Source organism: Miniopterus natalensis, chromosome 11, assembly GCF_054644295.1.
Source record: "Miniopterus natalensis isolate mMinNat1 chromosome 11, mMinNat1.hap1, whole genome shotgun sequence".
Lineage (NCBI taxonomy): Eukaryota > Metazoa > Chordata > Mammalia > Chiroptera > Miniopteridae > Miniopterus > Miniopterus natalensis.
The window spans coordinates 48,674,809-48,693,976 of NC_142091.1; the positions used below are offsets into that span (position 1 = coordinate 48,674,809).

The window sequence follows — 19,168 nt, forward strand, 5'->3', positions numbered from 1 at the left end:
TCTCTCCTCTGATTAAAAGAGGGAACCCCAGGGAAGCCTGAGCTCAGGAAGAAGCTGCAAGATAACCTGGGAGGGGGTGCCTCTGTGGCTTGTCCCTGCAGCACCCAGGCCACGCTGGATCTGGCTGATCTCCCTTCCTCTCAAAGGCCCCCCACCCACCCACTCCTTCTTGGGCTGCAGGTGAGGCACTCCAGACCAGAAGGTCTCTTATAATCTTTAGACCTGGTCTTGGAGACACCTCTGACCTTCCTTCCAGTCTCCTCAGGGCTGTGGGGTTTTCTGGGCAAAGTACCTACCCAACTAAGGAGAAATCTTCCAATTCATCCTAAATATGTTCTAGGCACCTGCAGCCGGGCATGGTTCTAAGAACTGGGGCAGAGCTGTGAGCCATCCAAACAAGTCTCTGCCCTCCTGGAGCTCAAGGACCTGTTCCATCAGCAACAAAGCTCTTCATTCCCCAGCTGGTGACATTCTGGGCTTTTCCGTGCATAATGGATGGTGGTGTCTGAGCCCTGCTGAGCCCAGGCCTGGGGAAGGGAAGTAGATCCAGAACCAGCTGAATCCACTCCGGGGAATGTCCCCAGCCAAAGCCACATTTGGACTGTGGAAGTATTAAACCTTGAAAAGAGTATGATACCCCTTCACTCCCAGTGCGTAATGGAAAGTAAGAACCCAAACAGACCTTAGAGTTTAGCAAGATCAGCAAAGTTCTGATGTCCTCCCCACAGTGACAACTTAACGCTTTCCTTCAAAATGTTAACTGTCAGATTCTTCCTCAAAAATTATTTTAGGTCCCCGCACTTTAAGAATGCTCCACACAGTGTCCAAAGCAAAGCAGAGCACCACAGCATGAGTGGCACTGGGCCTGCGCCCCAGCTTTGTTCTCACTTCCTCCACCCAGGGAGTCTGGTCCCGTGCATGAGTCTCAACAGCGGGAAAGGCCTTGGGGGGTGACAGTTGTGGGGGCCAGCTGTTGGCCACATTGCAGCTCCTGCTGCAGGGTGGCCTGGAGCAGGCCCCAGTCAGTGTCTAGACACAGAGCACACAGTCTCCCCTCCAGACTGGACACAATATGAAAGTCTGGCCATCCAAGCGGATCCAGGTCAGAGCCTGGCTCTGCTGGGTAAAGAATGGGCTGAGCTGGAAACCAAAGGTGTGGCTCAGTGGACCCACTGGTGTCCAGCACACACCAGGCGTCACCTCCTGGGATTGCCTAGACTCCAGGGCTCCCCCACCCTGGAGCCGGGTGGCTCCCACACCTGGGCAGGTAGAGCCTCAATAGCTGATAAGTGAGTGGGGTAGACAGTGTGACCATGTCAAAGCCCTCTTGTTCCTGTGAACCCAGCTCTCCTCACCAAATATCTGTGGTCCTTTTTTTGCAGAGCGATGAGGTCCTCACCGTCATCAAAGCCAAAGCTCAGTGGCCGGCCTGGCAGCCTCTCAACGTGTAAGTAACAAACAGACCCTGGCTTGGCCCTGCCCCGTCCTAGCCTTGTACTTGGAGCCACCCACCTAACTGCCACCACGTGCCAGTGGGTCAATAAAGTCAGCAGTACCTCTTAGATGGACGAACAGGTGAGGTGCACTGCCCTGGGTGGAGTATCACAGGTGCCCCTGTCTTCTCAGGAATGCAGGTTTGGCCTCAGTTTCCCCCCAAGGGCTCTAATACTGCAGAGGACCCAACTCAGAGTAAGGATTAACCAGTATGGACTCACTCATGTTCTCGGCGCAGATGCACGGGCCCTGAGCACACAGGCGTCCTCGCTCAGGCAGACCGCCTCACGGAAAGCCAGGCTCACCCGGGTCCCCTCTCACGCTCCGTCTTTTCTGTCTACTCTCTCTTGGAGATTTCATTCTCCGGGCATCTTGGTGACTCGGATACCCCAGGTAGGTAGGTAGGTGGGAAGGTAAATCCGTCCATCAGTTTCTTGGACCCCTCTCTGTGGATGGCCCATATGGACGGTGAACTCATCCAAAACGGAACCCATTGCTGAGACTTATTGGTTCTTTCTTAGTTTTCGCAAATCAGCCCTCACCTGGCCATTCTTCCACCATCTTTTCTCACCTGGACTATTTCTAATTCTTCCCTCTTCTGTGGTCTCCCCACCTGATCCCTCATCCACACTGTTGCCAGAGTGATCTTTTAAGAATCCAAACCTGACTCCACGCTTTAGAGCCCCTCCATGACCTCCAGGGTCAAGTCTGCACGCCTCAGTTCCCCTGTGAGGCCACAGTGAGCATAACACGCTTCAGCTCCTGCCTCCTTTGCCTCGGGGCTCATGTCCTACCATTCCCTCCTCTGCACCTCGCTGCAGCCACCTTGAATCCCAAGCAGTTCCTCGAACAAGCCTTGATTTCGTTCATCCTTTATGGATGCAAGGCTTGGAGCAGACAAAGTTCCCAGTCAGCCACCAAAAAATGGTTCCTGAAGAAGGGCTCGGCTAGCCCCGCTGTGGAGCCGTCTGCATCCACTAACGACGACATCAATGAAGATGACAGCGTGGGCAATGTGTGAGAGACTCAGTGGGAGACAAGGCAGACTCAGAGGGTGGGAAGGGAAGTCCAAGGCCTCCACAGGGCAGGGCAGCAGGAGCTGAGGGGGGAGGAGCACTCACACACCACCAGCTGGTGGCGGGAAGCTGTTGCCAGGTCCCTGGTGCCCGCCCGTTTACCATTCAGGAAATTAATGGCTCGTCCCCTATGTAGCAGCCCTGTCCACGGTCCCCACCCTTTGGGATGTCCAGCCAAGACGCAGACAGACAATAGACAGAGCTCTACCACTCCAGAGCTGCTCTGCACAGGTCCAAGTGACACCATATGTACAGGTTATATGCGCTATAAGGCCACTGTGGTAGCCCTGTCCCCTCCAGGGGATGTGTCATGATGAGATGAGTGGCTCTGGGAGCTCAGAGAAGGGCCGCGCCCAGCCTAGGCTGGAGAGAGGTCCTGAAGTCTTTGCGCAGGACGCACCGTGGGGCTGAGGCTAGAGGGATGCTCCTCGCCTGGAGTGGCCCAGGTCTGGTGGAACTGAGGCCCTGAGTGGAGGCCTGAGGAGAACGGGAGAGGACAAGGGCAGCCGAGCTGGCTGCGCGGAGGCTTTCTCTAGCTTGCTGTGACCTCCAAGCCTTGCTCCGGATCTCCTCTGGGGAAGTTGAGACCAGAGTAAGTTAACCCTTAAGCAACACAGGGGTTAGGAGTGCCAACCCCTCGCACAGCTGAAAATCCGTGTATAACCTTTGACTCCCCCCAAAACTTAACTACTAACAACCTACTGTTGACCACAAGCCTCATCAATAACATCAACGGTCGATTAACACATAGCTGTTATATCACTTTGTGTTATACACTGTATGCTTACAATAAAGTAGGCTAGAAAAAAGGAAATGTTATTAAGAAAATCATAAGGAAGAGAAAATACATTTATAGGACTACACGTATTTATTGAAAAAAAACTCCCCATGTACAGGGCGTGGCAAAAGTAGGTTTAGAGTTGTGATTGCATGAAACACTGAGTGTATTCTTGTGTTATTACTTATTAATTATTGCATTATTTTCCAGATGAGCAACTGTAAACCTGCTTTCGCCCCATCCTGTTCAGTAGACCCGTGCAGTTCAAAGCCCTGTCGTTCAAGCATCAAATATAGTGGGAAACGTGCCCAGGCGTGGAAGGGCCTTTCCCTCCAGGAAGCAGCAGAGGCAGCTCCTGCGGCCCCGGGCTCTCTCCTGGTGGGCGGGCATTTGCCTGGCTCATGCCAGTCCCTCCAAAACACGCCCATGTGAATTCAGCCCCTTTTGAATAATTAATATCAATCAGAAAAAAGTCCACCCTGAATCCTTTTTGCTCAGGCTCTCTCCTCAGCCCCTCCCAGCTCCCAGGCTCTCAGAGCCTGTATGTGAAGAATTTCTCCACCTTTGGTTCTCTAAACAGGCACAAGGGCAGGTAGGGGTTGGGGACATCCGGGCCACAGAGTTTGTGGAGGTCAGTTTTTACACCACTAAGGAAACCGTACACCGTTTTCTCCTAAGGATCCTGGGTTTAGTTTAGAAAGATGTAAACTGTAAAGTAGTAAGGAGAGAGGGAGAAAGGCAGAGAGGAAAGGAACAAAGCAGAGAGAAATCCTTTTACCCTGAGCACCTACTATGTGCCAGGTACCCTACTAGGCACTTATATTCCTCATCCCACTTAATCCTTGTACTAACCCCAAAATAAACCCCATAGGGATTATGATCCTCACTTTACCGATGAGGCTCAGAGGTTGTATGGCAGGTCCAGCCTCAGCATCCAGCTCCATCAGTGGACGAACTAAAATTCAAACAGTATCCCTCTGACTCCAGTGCCTACGCTCTTTACTATAGCAAAGCTCTTCCAATTAAGAAACCATTCATTATCCATTTCTTTTTTTAAAAATATATATTTTTATTAGTTTCAGAGAGAGAGGAAGGGAGAGGGAGAGAGAGATAGAAACATCAATGAGAGAGAGTCATTGATCGGCTGCCTCCTGCAGGCCCCCTGCTGGGGATCGAGCCCGCAACCCGGGCCTGTGCCCTGACCGGGAATCGAGCTGCCATCTCCTGGATCAAAGGTCAATGCTCAGCCACTGAGCCATGCCGGCAGGGCCATTATTCATTTCTGAATTAATCGAAACATATACGTCAATTGGACTTCTGATCAGCATGAAATTAGCAGTATGACCACCAAATTGTCTGATTCCCACCAAAAAAAAAAAAAAGATTCTTAACTCTCACTTACCCTGTGTCCTATCAAGGATGACTGAGACATTTAATTGCCTCAACAAACATTTCTCCGGGTCTCGAAAGGGAAGTACTGTGAAAGGTCCTTAGGGATCCAGTGGTGAGCAGAGCAGAGCTTCTCATGGGACTTACAGTTTAACGGGGGAGAGACATTAACCAAACGATGACAAATGTGACATGTGTATGAAATAAAGACATAAGCTGCTATGAGATTGTGTGATTGGGACCCCCAACCCAGCCTGGGCATCAGAGAAATCTTCCTTGAGGAAATGAGAATTGAGCTGAGAGTTAAGGAATCAATAGGAGTTAACTAGGTAAAGAAGCAAAGCAAGGGGAGAACAATCTAGAAAGTCTAGAGAGACCATTATGTACAAAAGCCCTGAGGAGGGAGCAGAGCATAAAGTACTAACAGGTTATGGTACAGCTATGTCCAGAAATCAAAGCTGAGCTTGGTGTGGGGCAAACCCATGCAACATTAGGAATTTTGACTTCTGCATTATGAGTAATGGGAAATCGTTGAAGGATTTTAAGCGGGATCACATTATCAGGTTCAGATGAAAACAACGGCAACGCTCTGGCTCCAGTGTGGGAAGGACAAGAGTAGGCGAGGCGAGAGCAGTGAGGAGGCTGTTGAAGAGGTCCAGGAACAATGGACAGTGGCTCTGACCAGGGTGCTGGTGGTGGAGATGGAGAGGCAGAGACCCGGGAGGTGTGTAGGAGAAACCGATAGGCTGTGGTCGTAGGTCCGGTGAGGAGCCTGAGAGAGGCAGAGAGCTCAAGGTGCCTGGCCCGTGAGTCAGTGGCGCCTCTCATAAGATACGGAACGTCAGGGGGAGTTCAGGGGGAAAGATCGTGCTGCCAGTTCTGGATGGGGTATGTTGGGAATGCCAAGATACCCAGATGGAGGTGTTACGCACACAGTTCATTATAAAGCTCTGAAGCTCACGGGGAGAATTCTGCACTAAGGAATGGGAGACAACGACAAGGTTATGGATGAGAGAGCTTGCGACTAAGCCAAGGCCTTCAGACTGAGTGCAGGGGAGCTCCAACACTTAACGCTGAGGAGGACTGGGCCTGCAAAGGAATCAGAAAAGGAATAGCAAAGAAACTGGGGAAGCGAGCTTGGTATCAGGGAAGCCGAGTGAAGAAGGCTTTCAAGCAGCGAGCGGTCAGCCTGTGTCCAGTGCAGCTGAGAAATGAAGTGAGATGAGAGCTGCAAAGTGCTCCCTGGGTTTATCAACGTGAAGATCCGTCGGTGACTTATTGAGGCTCCTTTCTGCTGAGTGATGGAGGGAGAGGACAACAGCCTGGAGCAGGGTGAATGTGAACAAAAAACGAGGTTATGGAGTCAGTGAGTACAGGCAACTCTTCTGCGAAGTTTGCTGTGAAAAGACTGGGCAGTAGCTTCAAGGGGATGAAAGAATCAATGGACCTTTTTTTTTTTTTTTTTTTAAGCTGGAAGAGACTTTCTGAAAATTTGAAAAAAATATTTGGAGACCCTTCACCCATCCCTCAGGCATCCTAAGACCCCAGTGGAACAGGATTAATTGATGGCAAACAATCAGACCTCACAAACACCCCAACCCTCGCCACTCAGTGCTACCAGCTCGCGAAGGGAAAGTTATTTTCCTCTGATGTTCCCATACCCCATTTTCCCCTTCCCCCTTCCAAATCTCATTAGGAAGTCAAATTAGGAAGCCTCCATGAAGCCAAGTTTTGTTTTGCAGACACAGCCCTGCCCCTCCTCACTCGATTGAGGTTAATGGGATTCCAGCCTCCCTCGGGCCAGTGGAAAGCCAGGGTGACCTACTTTGCCAGGTCCTGCCCGTGGAAACTGACTTGTTTTTCAATGATCTTCATCTTTATCCACAGGACCACTTCTCAAAGGACAGCCACGAATGAACAAATTAGCTGCTGACTTGTTTAGCTCGATAAATCAAGCTGTGGCTCCGACAGCCCAGAGCGCAGGTAGAGGCAGGAAAGACAAATTCTCAACAAAACCCACATCCATCACCAGTTCCTCCGGCGCTGGAGTAGAAAATGCCCAGGTTTCCTGCAAATCAATTCTGAGTTTCCACCACCTAGTTCCTCCGGTTTAGTCTGGATGCTAGGAATTACTGGAACTTTTTTAAAAAAAAATTAGTTTTTTAAAAAATAAAATAAAATAGTAGAATTTGTTGTTTTTAAGGATTTATAATCCCTTTTATATAGTGAGTCCCCTTAATTATTCCTGGCCACTCTGTTTAATTAGCGTTTGATTAGATAATGGTCAGTGTTTTCGAGACAGATGGGGGGCATATTGGAGACACCATCACCCTCGCCAGAAACCCCACCTTTGTGCCCATAATCACCCAAGCCATGTTTCCCGTGGGTCAGAGGCATCTTTCTCTCAAATCAGGTCTGAAGGCACAGGGCCCTCCCTGCCCCCTGTAGCACTTGCCCAGGTCCATTGATGACCTCAGGGTTGTAAAAGAAGGCTGGACTAGAGAATCTAATCAGCCAGATGGACCCGCAGCCGGATGCCTCCAGGTTATATATACAGGTTTCCAAGTACCTCGCTCAAACCTCCCTCCAGACACGCGGGACTTCAGCCTAGTGCGTGGTTCGAGCACCCTCTAGTGGTCTGGTTGAGTTTCTGCAACACCAAAAGTTCTTTCTTGGGGAGTATTCGAAATACGTGATGGGGGACAAAACTGACTAGGAGTGATCTGAGTCACCAGTGACCTGAGTCTCATTGGGGTGGGTCTGTAATTTACAAGGGGATAATAAGTCTCTAAAAGGACCATAAAAATTCTTTATTGCCTCTTTTCTTTTGTGGTGTTTTTGGAAGTTTTGTTTAGAAATGTTTTATCTATTGAGATCATGATATTTTTCTTACAGGTTTGGATTAGCTCTGAGGATGTGATAGATATTAACATTTGTCAGTCACACTACAGGGAGACCTTTTTGCCAACATATTATTATTTCTCTCTAATTAAATACTGCTGCTTTCATTATACAGGTGATTTTAGTTGATATCTAATTGTTAGTTACCTTTATGATTGCTTTGGCTATTGCAAAGTTGAGAAAATTAATGTTTCTCTAACAGATCAGAAAATTTGATCTTTTTTACCTTTTTTTAAAATATATTTTTATTGATTTCAGTGAGAGAAAGGGAGAGGGAGAGACACACATTAATGATGAGAGTCATTGATCAGCTGCCTCCTGCACGTCCCCTGCTGGGGATGGAGCCCAAAGCCTGGGCACCTGCCCTGACCGGGAATCAAACCATGACCTCCTGGGTCTTGGGTCGATGCTCAACCACTGAGCCATGCCAACCAGGCTGGATTTATTAACTTATTTTGGTGTACAATGTTAGGTATGAATCCCATATTTTTTAATTGCTATTAAGTTAGCCCAGTCCTGCTTGTTACACAATCTTTTCTTTTCCCCTAATTTTGAATAAATCCTTTTCTGAAGTTTGTGGGATCTCCAGTCTGTCACTAATTTATACATCTTTCTTATCCTGAATATTATAAAATATATTCAGTTATATGGTCTGGCCAGATCAACTGTCTTTGCTAGAAAACTGATTAAAACTTAAATCCCACATAGAAAAATGAAATCAAATTAACAGAATACCATATACAGGGAAATGTGGCATATAAGAAAGCATGAATAAGAATTTTTATTATGGTTTGGACAAATTAAAGAACTCCAATTGTATCTAGCACTTCCTAAAGAAAATTCACATATATTCTTATCAGTTTCATTATTTTAAATAGCATTTTTATTACAGAAATAATAAATACTTTGAGGTGATTTTTAAATTAAATTCGAAGGTCAAAAGAAGTACAAGAGCTCCATAGTCATTTCTTAGATTAATTCATTTATTTCAACAACTATTTGAGGAGAATTCACTGCATACCAGGCTCTAAGCCAGGAACTGGGCTATAGCTGCACACAGGACAAAATTGTCCCTCCTCTGTAGGAACCCAGCAGGGAGGGTGGAAATTAGACGAGACCTTCCATGGAAAGACAAAGACTGCGTCCAGCGTGCTCTGGGAAGGCGCACCGGGTCCTAAGCAACTGAGGCGAAGTCAGGAAACACTCCCTGCAGGACATGTTATGTAAGGCAGCGGTCATCAGGGGGCGATTTTCCAATCAAGGGTACAAGAAAAGAGCTGGGCGTAACTGAAGATATTAGAAAATCGCTCCCAGGCCCTTATAGATTCAAATCTACCATATTACCCATCTTAAGGTCAGGCCTTTGTGCAGGGCTTGGTTGCTGCAAATTTCCTACCTCTTGAAATACTTTCCAAGGATTATAAGATACCTCACTCAGATTACAGACTTGGCCAAAATGTATTAGCAGAGAACGTCCTTATAAAACATGAGGTTCTCAGATGGTTACATCCATCCCTGGGCAGTGTAGCCAGAGGGTGTTGAGTTGGGGTTGGGTTGGTTTCTCCAGCTCTGGATTCCTCACTAGAGCTGTTTTTGTCCCCTTGGGTTGTCATGGTGAATAGTGTCACCAGTGGGGTACAATATGAACCACTAACCTGACCCAAAGCCACATGCTCAGGGAGATGGGGAAGTCATGGGTGGAGAGGTTGGTCTCTCTGGACATGGAAGAGGAAGGGTGCTCTCCAGGGCACTGCTGGACTTTCAGGGGCCAGAGCCAAGGAGGGATGGGCGTGCACAGCCCCGCCCAGATGCCAGTGTCCCCTGTCTGGTACCTGATGGAAGGCAGGCCCCGGACTGTGTCCTCTTAGTCCCTAGGTGAGCAACGCTGCAGCTCCCCAGACTGCAGATCTTCTAGAAACCAGATCTCTAAGAAAGCTGCTGAAACCCCTGACCTACCTGCCAGGAAATGCACGCATGGGGAAGGAGAACAGGCGTAGTAGTAATAGTTCAGGTGTCAGGCACTGCACTAAGTACTGTATGCACCTTATCCCCCTGAAACTCATAGTAACCCATAGGGGAATCCCCACTTTATAGACTTGGACACTGAGGCACAAAAAGTTTGGTCATTTGTCCAAGGATACAGGCCTAAGGGGCGGTGCCAGGATGCGCCCTGGGCTTCCCTCTCTCTGCTCATTGTTTGACCCCGCCTGGCCTGCCAGCGCCCTAGGGGTCCACTCCCATGGGGCCTAACCAGGTCTGGAGTCAGTGCTTTCTGGGGACAGGTGAGGGCAGCCAGGAGCAGCTGGTCCCAACAGAGGGCGCAGGGACTCCCAAACAGCTGAGGTGGACCAGCGGCAGCTGGGCTGATGAGGCGAGTTGGTTCCCTGCCGAGGATTCCCCACGGTTAGCAGCCTGGGGTGTAGCCTTCAAACCCTGGCCCCTGTTACCGCTAAGGCCATGAGCCTCTATACGCTTTGCTTTCTTCCCCACACAATGATATAATTCTAACCCCCAGGATTGTCACGGGGGCAGGGAAATAAAATAGTGCAGGTCTGCCACCAAGTGTGTGCTGAGCGGCTCCAATCCTCCAACCAATCTCCCCCTCCACCCCCCCCTTGGGCCACCACCATCAATCTCGCACCAGCCCTGGCCACTCCCAGGACCTCTTCTCAGCGACTCGAGGAGGCAGGTTGAAGAACCACCTCTCGTAGCTCAGGGGTCGCCAGCCAGAGGTGTCTGGCTCTACGGCTGGGTCCCTGCTCTCGGCTGGAGGGAATGGCTGTGAGTCGGATGCTATAGGCAACCTGAGGGCAACGGAGGAAGCAGGACCTGACTTGGATCCCAGCACCGTGAGAGGGGCAGGGCGGGGGACCTGGAAACTGGTGGTGAAAAGAGTACTGACGTTGACCGAATACGGACTTGGGTTGCGGTCTCCATCCTACCACTCCACTCTGTGACTCTGGACAAGTTAATAACCCTCCTGAGCCTCAGTTTCCACATTCATGAGCTGGAGTCCGTTACCCTGTTCCGAGGACTCAATGAGAATGTATGAGGAAGCGCTTGGGGCATTGCTTGCCAGTTTTCATTTGGAAAGTTCATCTCGCATCCAACACAGCTGGGCCCACAAGCAGCACAAAGTATCTGTTCCTTCAATTATTCAGAAACACTGGAGCGTCTACTCCACGCCAGGCACAACCGTTACAGGAACTGGAAATAAAGCCCTGAAGAAGGCAGGCAAAAGCCCTGCTTTCCCAGTCAGTAAACAGCTAAACAAGTAAATAAGAAAGTAGAAAATAATAGTAAGTGCTGTGTACACATTAGAAGGATGTGGATAGGAGGGGAGCACATGGTTCTCTCTCCATGTGGCCAGTGGATGGACCCAGGAGAGGGAAGGGTGTAAACCACTCACGGCCAAAGGCAGTGGGCGACCGAGAGCCCGCCTTCCTTCTGGGCTTCTCATCCTTTACATGGGCTGGCCAGGTGTCCCTCAGAGTGTGCCCCCCTGGAGTCCCTAATGCAGTGGCCTCTGTGTTTGGTTTCCAGGAGAGCAGCACCCTCGGCTGAATTTTCCGTGGACAGGACACGCCACCTAATGTCCTTCCTGACCATGATGGGCCCCAGCCCCGACTGGAACGTGGGCCTGTCTGCAGAGGACCTGTGCACCAAGGAATGTGGCTGGGTGCAAAAGGTGGTGCAGGACCTGATTCCTTGGGATGCAGGCACTGACAGCGGGGTCACCTACGAGGTAGGTGTTTGCCTGGAGTGGTGAGTGACAGACCGTGGCCAGCCCTGTTCTGGGTGAATCTGGCCCAGGCTGTGTCCTAGATGAACTCAGTGTGGCAGGGGAGGCCACCATGGTCTCGTCACCACGTACTCGCACACAATCTGATTTGGACTCTGGAAAGTGTCCGTGCAGCTGGTCAGGCCAAGGAGAGGAATCTGCTAAAGAGCCGCTCATAGGTAAGCAGAGGAACAGCAGGGAAAAGGCACTGCACAGGTGGAAGGGGGTCGGGGGAGAGGGAAAGAGGGGGCCGGGCTGTATTCCAAAGGTCTCTGGACAGCCAGGCTGAGGAGTTCAGAATCCCTCCTGAATGTCAGTATTTCTCAGATATGGTCAATACACCGACAACATAAAAATCTGGAGCCTTCAGAAAACCAGTGGTAGAACAATCTAGAACAGATGATGGTGACTATGGTTTGTGGGACAAATCTGGTCTGCCACCTAATTTGAAAATAAAATTTTCAAACCCAGCCTCACATATTTGGTTACATGTGGTCTGGGGCTGCTTTCTCCCTGTAACAGCTGAGTTGAGTCCTTGAGACAGACACAGTTTGGCCCACAAAGCCTAAAATATCTACCATCTGATCCTCTTCAGACAACAGTTTGCCAGCACTGGGTCTAGTAGGAAGAGCTCTGGATTCAGGCCAACCCTCTCGGCCATTTCCGAGCTGGGGTGGCCTCTCTGAAGTTTGGCTTCCTCACCTGGGCATAATCCCACCATGTATGTGGGAGAATCTGAAAGTATAGATCGGCAAAGGGCCATACACAGCACGGGCATGAATAGAATTCCATAATATAAATAGGAGTTATGCTTGTTAAATTCCTATCAAAGCTTTTGTTCTGATCATATTACAATCAAATTGCTTTTGCAAACAAACAAACAAATTGGTTTTGTGTGGTATTTTAACCAGTTCTATTTCCCACTCTTTGTATGTTTTTTTTCCCCACTGCAGTCACCCAACAAGCCCACAATTCCCCAGGAGAAAATCCGGCCCCTGACCAGCCTGGACCATCCTCAGAGTCCATTTTACGATCCAGAGGGTGGGTCCATCACTCAAGTAGCCAGAGTTGTCATCGAGAGAATCGCCCGGAAGGTACGATTAGAGTTCACCCTGGCGTTGACCTTTCCCACCTGGGGTACAAGGAGCCTGCCCCCCCTTTCTGCTCTGGAACCATGGGGTCCCTGGCATATTCCGGGATGTAGAATTCCTGGGCCTCCCAAGGTTTCTAGTATACAAACTATTCATAAATGAGCTATAAATGAGCAAAACAAACATAATAATAGGGTGTGATGCTGAACTGAATGATTTGATCCAGGCAGATGGGTCTCATCATGAGCTTCACAATCAATTACTAATGTCTGCCACGGGTCAGGAATTGGAAGCTGTGACTTCATTGCCGTTTCTCTTTCAGTCAGATTGTAAATGCCGGCCCAGAACTCCGCCTTGTACACCAGGGTGGGCGTTGCATTTTACATCTTCCCTCACCTTTCCCCCGCCCGTTCCGTTCTTTCACATGAGCCCCGAGTCTTTCTCCTCTTGCAGGGGGAGCAGTGCAATATTGTACCGGACAACGTGGATGATATTGTAGCAGACCTGGCTCCGGAAGAGAAAGACGAAGGTACTGCTGTTTCCCTTTGTTGCCGGTGGCAACCTAAATTGGCACTGGGAAAGCAATTTGCTAACAGGTTTTAAAAGCCACAAATATATTATACCCTTTGACTTGAGAGATATAATCCAGAGCAAGGCTTAGACTAGGCTCACAGATCCAGGGAATTGGTGAAGGTGTGACGCTGGATTATGCACTCGCAGTACCCGGCCTTTAAAATGATCACGTAAGTGGCACTTGCATAGACCTCGCAGTGTTCAGGTCCCTCTCTGCTTTGATTCTCGCGCTGGCCTGTGAGGCAGACGTGGATGAGTCCACTTGGCCAGCAAGAAGAGAGAGGCCCAGATCCTACGGTCAGGAGGGAGTGGCAGAGCTGTGGCCTCGGCTCAAGTTTTCTCATGGGAGCTGGAGCCACGCAATCTGGGCTCTCGTTCTGTGGCCTTGGGCAAGAAGCTCACCTGTCTATCGTGGCGTCCCCACCTGTGAAATGGGGATAATAACAGAGCTCAGCTCATAAAGTCTCGAATAGGGTAAAGCACGTGTGGTTCTTAGAATGACGCTGGCACATAACAAGCACGCACCGAACACTGGCTGCTCTCATCCTATCCTGACACCTGCACATGGACCATGATCGCTGGGAAGATGGCGCAGCAACACAGAAACCCCTGTGTGCCCCCAGAGTGCCTGTGGTATGCCCACGCCTGCGCGGGAGCAGGTCTGCAGGCGAGGGACTGGAAATTAAAAGATGTTCGTGTGTTGAGGGGAAGGGATAAAAAGAGAATCTTTACTTATTAGTAGGTTGTTTAGATACTTATTAGTGGAATGCTAAAATATAAAGGGAAGGGACTGGCTTGCTTCCCTCCCAGGAGTACCAGGCTCACAGAGGCTGCTCAGGATGCAGGGATTTTCTTGTCCCTAAAGGAAGGGAGAGGGCTGGTCCCAGTGGCCACAGGTTCCCAGGGAAAACCTGTCATGTACTCTTCCCAGATGACACCCCTGAAACCTGCATCTACTCCAACTGGTCCCCGTGGTCCGCCTGCAGCTCCTCCACCTGCGACAAAGGCAAAAGGATGCGGCAGCGGATGCTGAAGGCGCAGCTGGACCTCAGTGTCCCCTGCCCCGACACCCAAGACTTCCAGCCCTGCATGGGCCCCGGCTGCAGCGATGAAGGTGAGGAGACAGCCCGGGGCAGCGAGCGGCCGGCAGAAGCTCAGGCGGGGACAGCTCTGCCTGGTGACGTTGGTCCCTCTGACCTGGCTGAGTCCCTAGCGGGCCACCGGGACCCTGACTGTAGTCGTCAGTGGGGTCCACCTAGGGCGGTCCCCCATCTCCAACAGTGTCTCCGGGACTCAACACAGAATACATCTGATGACATCAAAAGAATTCTTGAGGTTGACTGACCACCAGCCTCCTTCCCCAGCCACAAAAGAAAATACACACAAGTTACTGATGAGCTAGCAAACATCTCAGGACAAATAACAAATAACAAGCAGCCTGCCTCTGGGCCTTAACTCCAGCCTCTTTTCTAGAAGCAGATGAACAGGTTGGGCAAGACTGAATCTAGATGCCTGGCCCTGATTCCGTGCCTGGACCCTCTTGAGTCCTGCCTGAGCCTAGGATAGAGCACTCACTTCCTTGTGTCAGGGCCTGGAGGCTGATGGCAGGAATCCTCCTGGTGTCTCCTGCAACTGCTCAAAGGTCAGGCTTGAACCGCGAGCTTGCACCACATGTCATGACTGCTCAGGCTTCCAGATGGTGCTAAGCTGATTGCTGGGCAAAGGTCAGCTGCCTGCTTTCCAGGGCATGACTCCTCTCTCTATACTCTGTACTCCGTGATTTCACTGTCTCAGAGGTGCAGCGAGGCAATGGGAAGGGATGTCTAGGCTGAGCTGGTATGTAGCAGGAAGAAAACCACTTCCTAGCTGAGGATAGTTGAAGAAAGCTTACCCACTACCGGTCATTCACTCTCTGGCTCTTCCTGGGGGACAGTCTCTTGGCTGCACTGCCACAGTAGTTTTCTGTTAACTGTGCCCATGATAAGACACTTCAGAGGGGAGTGAATTTTAAGATATACTTTTCTATTTCTGCAAATATGGCTGATTTTTGTAGCCGGGGTCCATGCTCCCCAGAAGCTACCCGACCCAAAGTCAAAGGTCTCTTGTGCCCACATCAGGTTTCTTTCTGCACTTGGTTATTTTGGGGAGCATTTAGAATAGGAAAGAAGCAAAGGCCCCTTCAGATACTCAGAAGTCATTATATGACAGCGTGAGTGTACATTTTATTGTGGCAACCACGTCATAGAGATTTTTCCTAATTATCTGAGCCAGCCCTTTATCCCAGGCCTTGCCATCTCTGTCCACTTCCAGGGCACCACTAGAAGGATCCTTTGCAAGCAAAGATCTGATCATGTCACTCCCCAGCTGAAAAATCTGCGGCTTCTTATTGCCTGTGCGCAAACTCCTCAGTTTAGTTTACTGGGAAAACAGTTCTGCAGGGAACCAAGGTGGAGGCCTGGTGAGCACCCTGACACTCATCCAGAGCAATTTACATTATATCGCAATACTGAAAAACACATGGTTAGTCAAGGCACCCACGGACATCTGTGCGGGGGACACCTCAAGAGTGGAGCCTCTCGACTCCAACCTCTTCGTCTCGGGTTGGTGGGGACTGCATGCCTCCCGCTCCGGGCACTGTCTTGCCAGGTTACGGGAAGCCTGAACCGCGGCTTGTCAAGCCCTGTACCTCCAACCATATCACACTGGAACATAATTATCTTATTTGGTTGTACATGTTCCTTTACTTAGCTTTGTCCCTGCGTCTAACACATGGGTTCCAGCTGTGACTTATTGCTGCACCGCCAGCATTGTGTAGCTTCACTGTCCAAAGGTTAGGTAACAATGTGTAGGCGCCACACCTGTGCAGGTGACAGCCCCTGGGCCTGTGCAGGCTGGCCTCACACTCTGACTTCGGCCGTCCTTCCTAGCTTCATCTCCCAACACCACCCACATATACGCTCTCTGCAGGGGTGTTTGCAGAAGCTGTTCCCTTGACCTTAAATGCAAATATCCATTACCCAACAAAGTTCACTCAAATGTGCCCTTCTGTGGGCAGTCTTCCCCAGAACTCCCAGAAGGAGTGACTTTTCCCCCTCTTCAGTGTTCCCCAGTTTCCTGGGCTTACCTCTGTCGTCATATTTTCAATACCTGAGATTATTGTCAGTTTCTCTCTCTCTCTCCCTCTCTCTCTCTCTCATCCCTGGAGTAGAACAAGATCCATAACTTACACATCTTTTTAACCTCGGAGCACACCACTAAGCATTCAGTGTCTTCATTGACATGAATAAATGGATAAATGGCAGATAGGTGACTTCATTTTCCTCTTCACTTTTAAGCAAGCACGCACACACACATGCATGTGCACACATGCACACGCACACACACACACGTGTTTCCAACACCACCACCACCTTGGAACCAGGACCACAGGCCATGCTGAGAGGTTCAGTTATCTTTTTCATCAACATCCTGAGTGTCTCCTAGATGACCCTCGCCTTTGCTCACACCCACCCACGGGAGCAGAGCCGTATGTGGTCCAGGATATCCACACAGAAGGCTAGCTATATTGCCTCCCTCATTCGTCCCCTGTGTCCCCCCTCCTGACACACAGACATTCTCTCCCTACTCCCCACCCACCGTTTGCTCCCCATTAGCAGCTGGGGTCTTCTCTTCTTTGTTACCAACCTCCGCCGAGGCATTGAGACACCTATGGCCACTTAGTCTAATCTGCTCTTTGGGTACAAATCAGCCCTCAGGTCCCTACATCCCAAGGCCAGTCATGCTCTCTACCCTCAGGAATAAAATTCTCATCTATTTTTCTAGACCGGGAAGTGGCAGCTCTAGACAATAACCAGTCTCAGGTTCCTCTGAGAAAGAGCTTACGCAGTGTCTCGACGCGCTGGGCTTTCTGTCGCAATGGAGACGTTCCAACCTGCACTGTCCAGCGTGGTAGCCTCGGGCCTAGTCAGCACCAAAAATGTGCAGTGACTGAGGAAGTGAATCTTAAATTTTATTCAACGGTCTTAAATGTGTGGTACATCCTAGACCATGCAAGTGGATTATGACTTAAATTATGTGTAGATCAAATTATATTTTATCGCACATGCATTATGTGCATAAAGCTCCCTCCTAGCCATCCAAGTGTCTTTCCTGTGTATTACTGTGGGGTAAGGAGTAACCTTACTGGTGCCCTATGACCTGGAAAAGGGCATTTCATTTCCTCTTAGAGAAGTTCCTGGTATACAAATGTCTATCTCGTGTGCCCCCTTATACCCCCAGCTGCCCAGCTTCCCTTGAAAAGCAGGCGGTTCCTTCTCGATTCCTGCCTTGAGCAGGGTGCCCGGGTCGCGCCCGGCGCGGCGCTCGGGCTGCAGGGACCGCTCCGTGTGTTGCAGATGGTTCCACCTGCACCATGTCCGAGTGGATCACCTGGTCGCCCTGCAGCATCTCCTGCGGCGTGGGCACGCGGTCCCGAGAGCGGTACGTGAAGCAGTTCCCCGAGGACGGCTCCGTGTGCACGGTGCCCACCGAGGAGACAGAGAAGTGCACGGTCAACGAGGAGTGCTGTGAGTGGGGCGCCGGGCGGGGGGGGCTCGGGGCTCCCAGGCAGCCGAGGTGACTCCGAGGTCGCGGGACTCCCCAGCTCCCAGCAGCTGCCTGATGACCGAGTGGGGCGAGTGGGACGAGTGCAGTGCCACCTGCGGGATGGGCATGAAGAAGCGGCACCGCATGGTCAAGATGGGCCCGGCTGACGGCTCCATGTGCAAGGCGGAGACTTCTCAGGCGGAGAAGTGCATGATGCCGGAGTGCCGTGAGTGGGCGCGGGAGGCTGGGGAGGGCACGGGGACAGGGACAGGGACCGTATGGAGGACCACCTCCGGCAAGGTCAGACATTGGGCAGGTGCAGGGGGAAATGTGGTTCACCGTCCTTGCAGGGTGCTGCTGGGATCAAGATGAGAGCCATAGCTGTGTGGACATCAACCAGACCCAGAGGGACTGGCTTCCTTGAAGGACATTCTGAGCAATGCTGGGGTGGCAAATTGGTGACTTCTGGATAGAATTCACCTGCACCTATGTTTAGAGGACCCCAGAGTGTCTTTGTGAGGGTAATAATACATTTAGATGGGATGTACATTCCCCCAGTCGTCCTAGGCCTCCCCACTCCTTTACGTTGAATTTGCCTGGCCCCGTAAAGCATTATAAACCCTGCTCTGTGCACAGATGCACAGGGGCTCACACATCAGTACACGTATGTACACATGCACACAGCACATACACATTCTAGGGGTTTCAGCACGTGCTCAAAAATGCAGTGTGTCGATCTTTTAGTGTACGGTTCCTGGGGTGTGTGGGATGTTTCTGTCTCTAGTCAGACCCTAGTCAGACCCTTAGTGGTGTTTCAAGTGGGGACTTATGTATTCATATAACTTGTGTGTTCACTGTCACGTGATGTCATGTCAGCCTCCAGCAGGGCCAGAGGAGTTGCAGGAGAGTGACAAGAAGAGCAGTAGTCCGCTGAGCCGCTTCTTGCCCCATGGGGTTTTACTCACGTATCTGAACCCATCAGCCAACTTCACTTTACTCCAGGGGCCAGAGTGCAAAACAGGGGGTGGGGGGCACCGAGGTCAAAGAAAGCAAAGGGGGCTTACTCTTAGTGGCAAATCTGGTTCTCGGCCTAGACACCATCCCATGCTTGCTGTCCCCATGGTCTGAGTGGAGTGACTGCAGTGTGACCTGTGGGAAGGGCATGCGGACCCGCCAGCGGATGCTCAAGTCTCTGGCCGAGCTCGGGGACTGCAATGAGGAGCTGGAGCAGGTGGAGAAGTGCATGCTGCCCGAATGCCGTAAGTCCTGGAGCTCCGGAAAACCCACCACTGTCCTCTTTTAACCAGCCCTGTGCGGGGTCACACTCAGGTCATAATGACCAACCATTTGCTGGGGAGGGAGGAAGAGCATGGATTTGGACCTCTGTCTTAGCAAAGTAACTTAAACTCTCAATCTCCTCATTCATAATGAGGATCCCTCTACCATCCACAAAGCACACAAGCTGCAAGTTGCTAAGGAGTCTAAACAGGAGACTTCGATG

The 19,168-nt window shown here is 50.6% G+C and overlaps 1 protein-coding gene across 1 annotated transcript in view; it reads left to right on the top strand.

The window, feature by feature from the left end:
* SPON1 (spondin 1) overlaps positions 1-19,168 on the top strand; it is a 229,346-nt gene that overhangs the window by 204,674 nt on the left and 5,504 nt on the right. The window contains exons 7-14 of the mRNA XM_087821746.1: positions 1,383-1,447; positions 11,182-11,383; positions 12,373-12,513; positions 12,964-13,039; positions 14,015-14,197; positions 17,478-17,648; positions 17,726-17,893; positions 18,762-18,926. Of these exons, the coding sequence (XP_087677872.1) occupies positions 1,383-1,447; positions 11,182-11,383; positions 12,373-12,513; positions 12,964-13,039; positions 14,015-14,197; positions 17,478-17,648; positions 17,726-17,893; positions 18,762-18,926 (1,171 nt within the window). The remainder of the gene's footprint in view (positions 1-1,382; positions 1,448-11,181; positions 11,384-12,372; positions 12,514-12,963; positions 13,040-14,014; positions 14,198-17,477; positions 17,649-17,725; positions 17,894-18,761; positions 18,927-19,168) is intronic.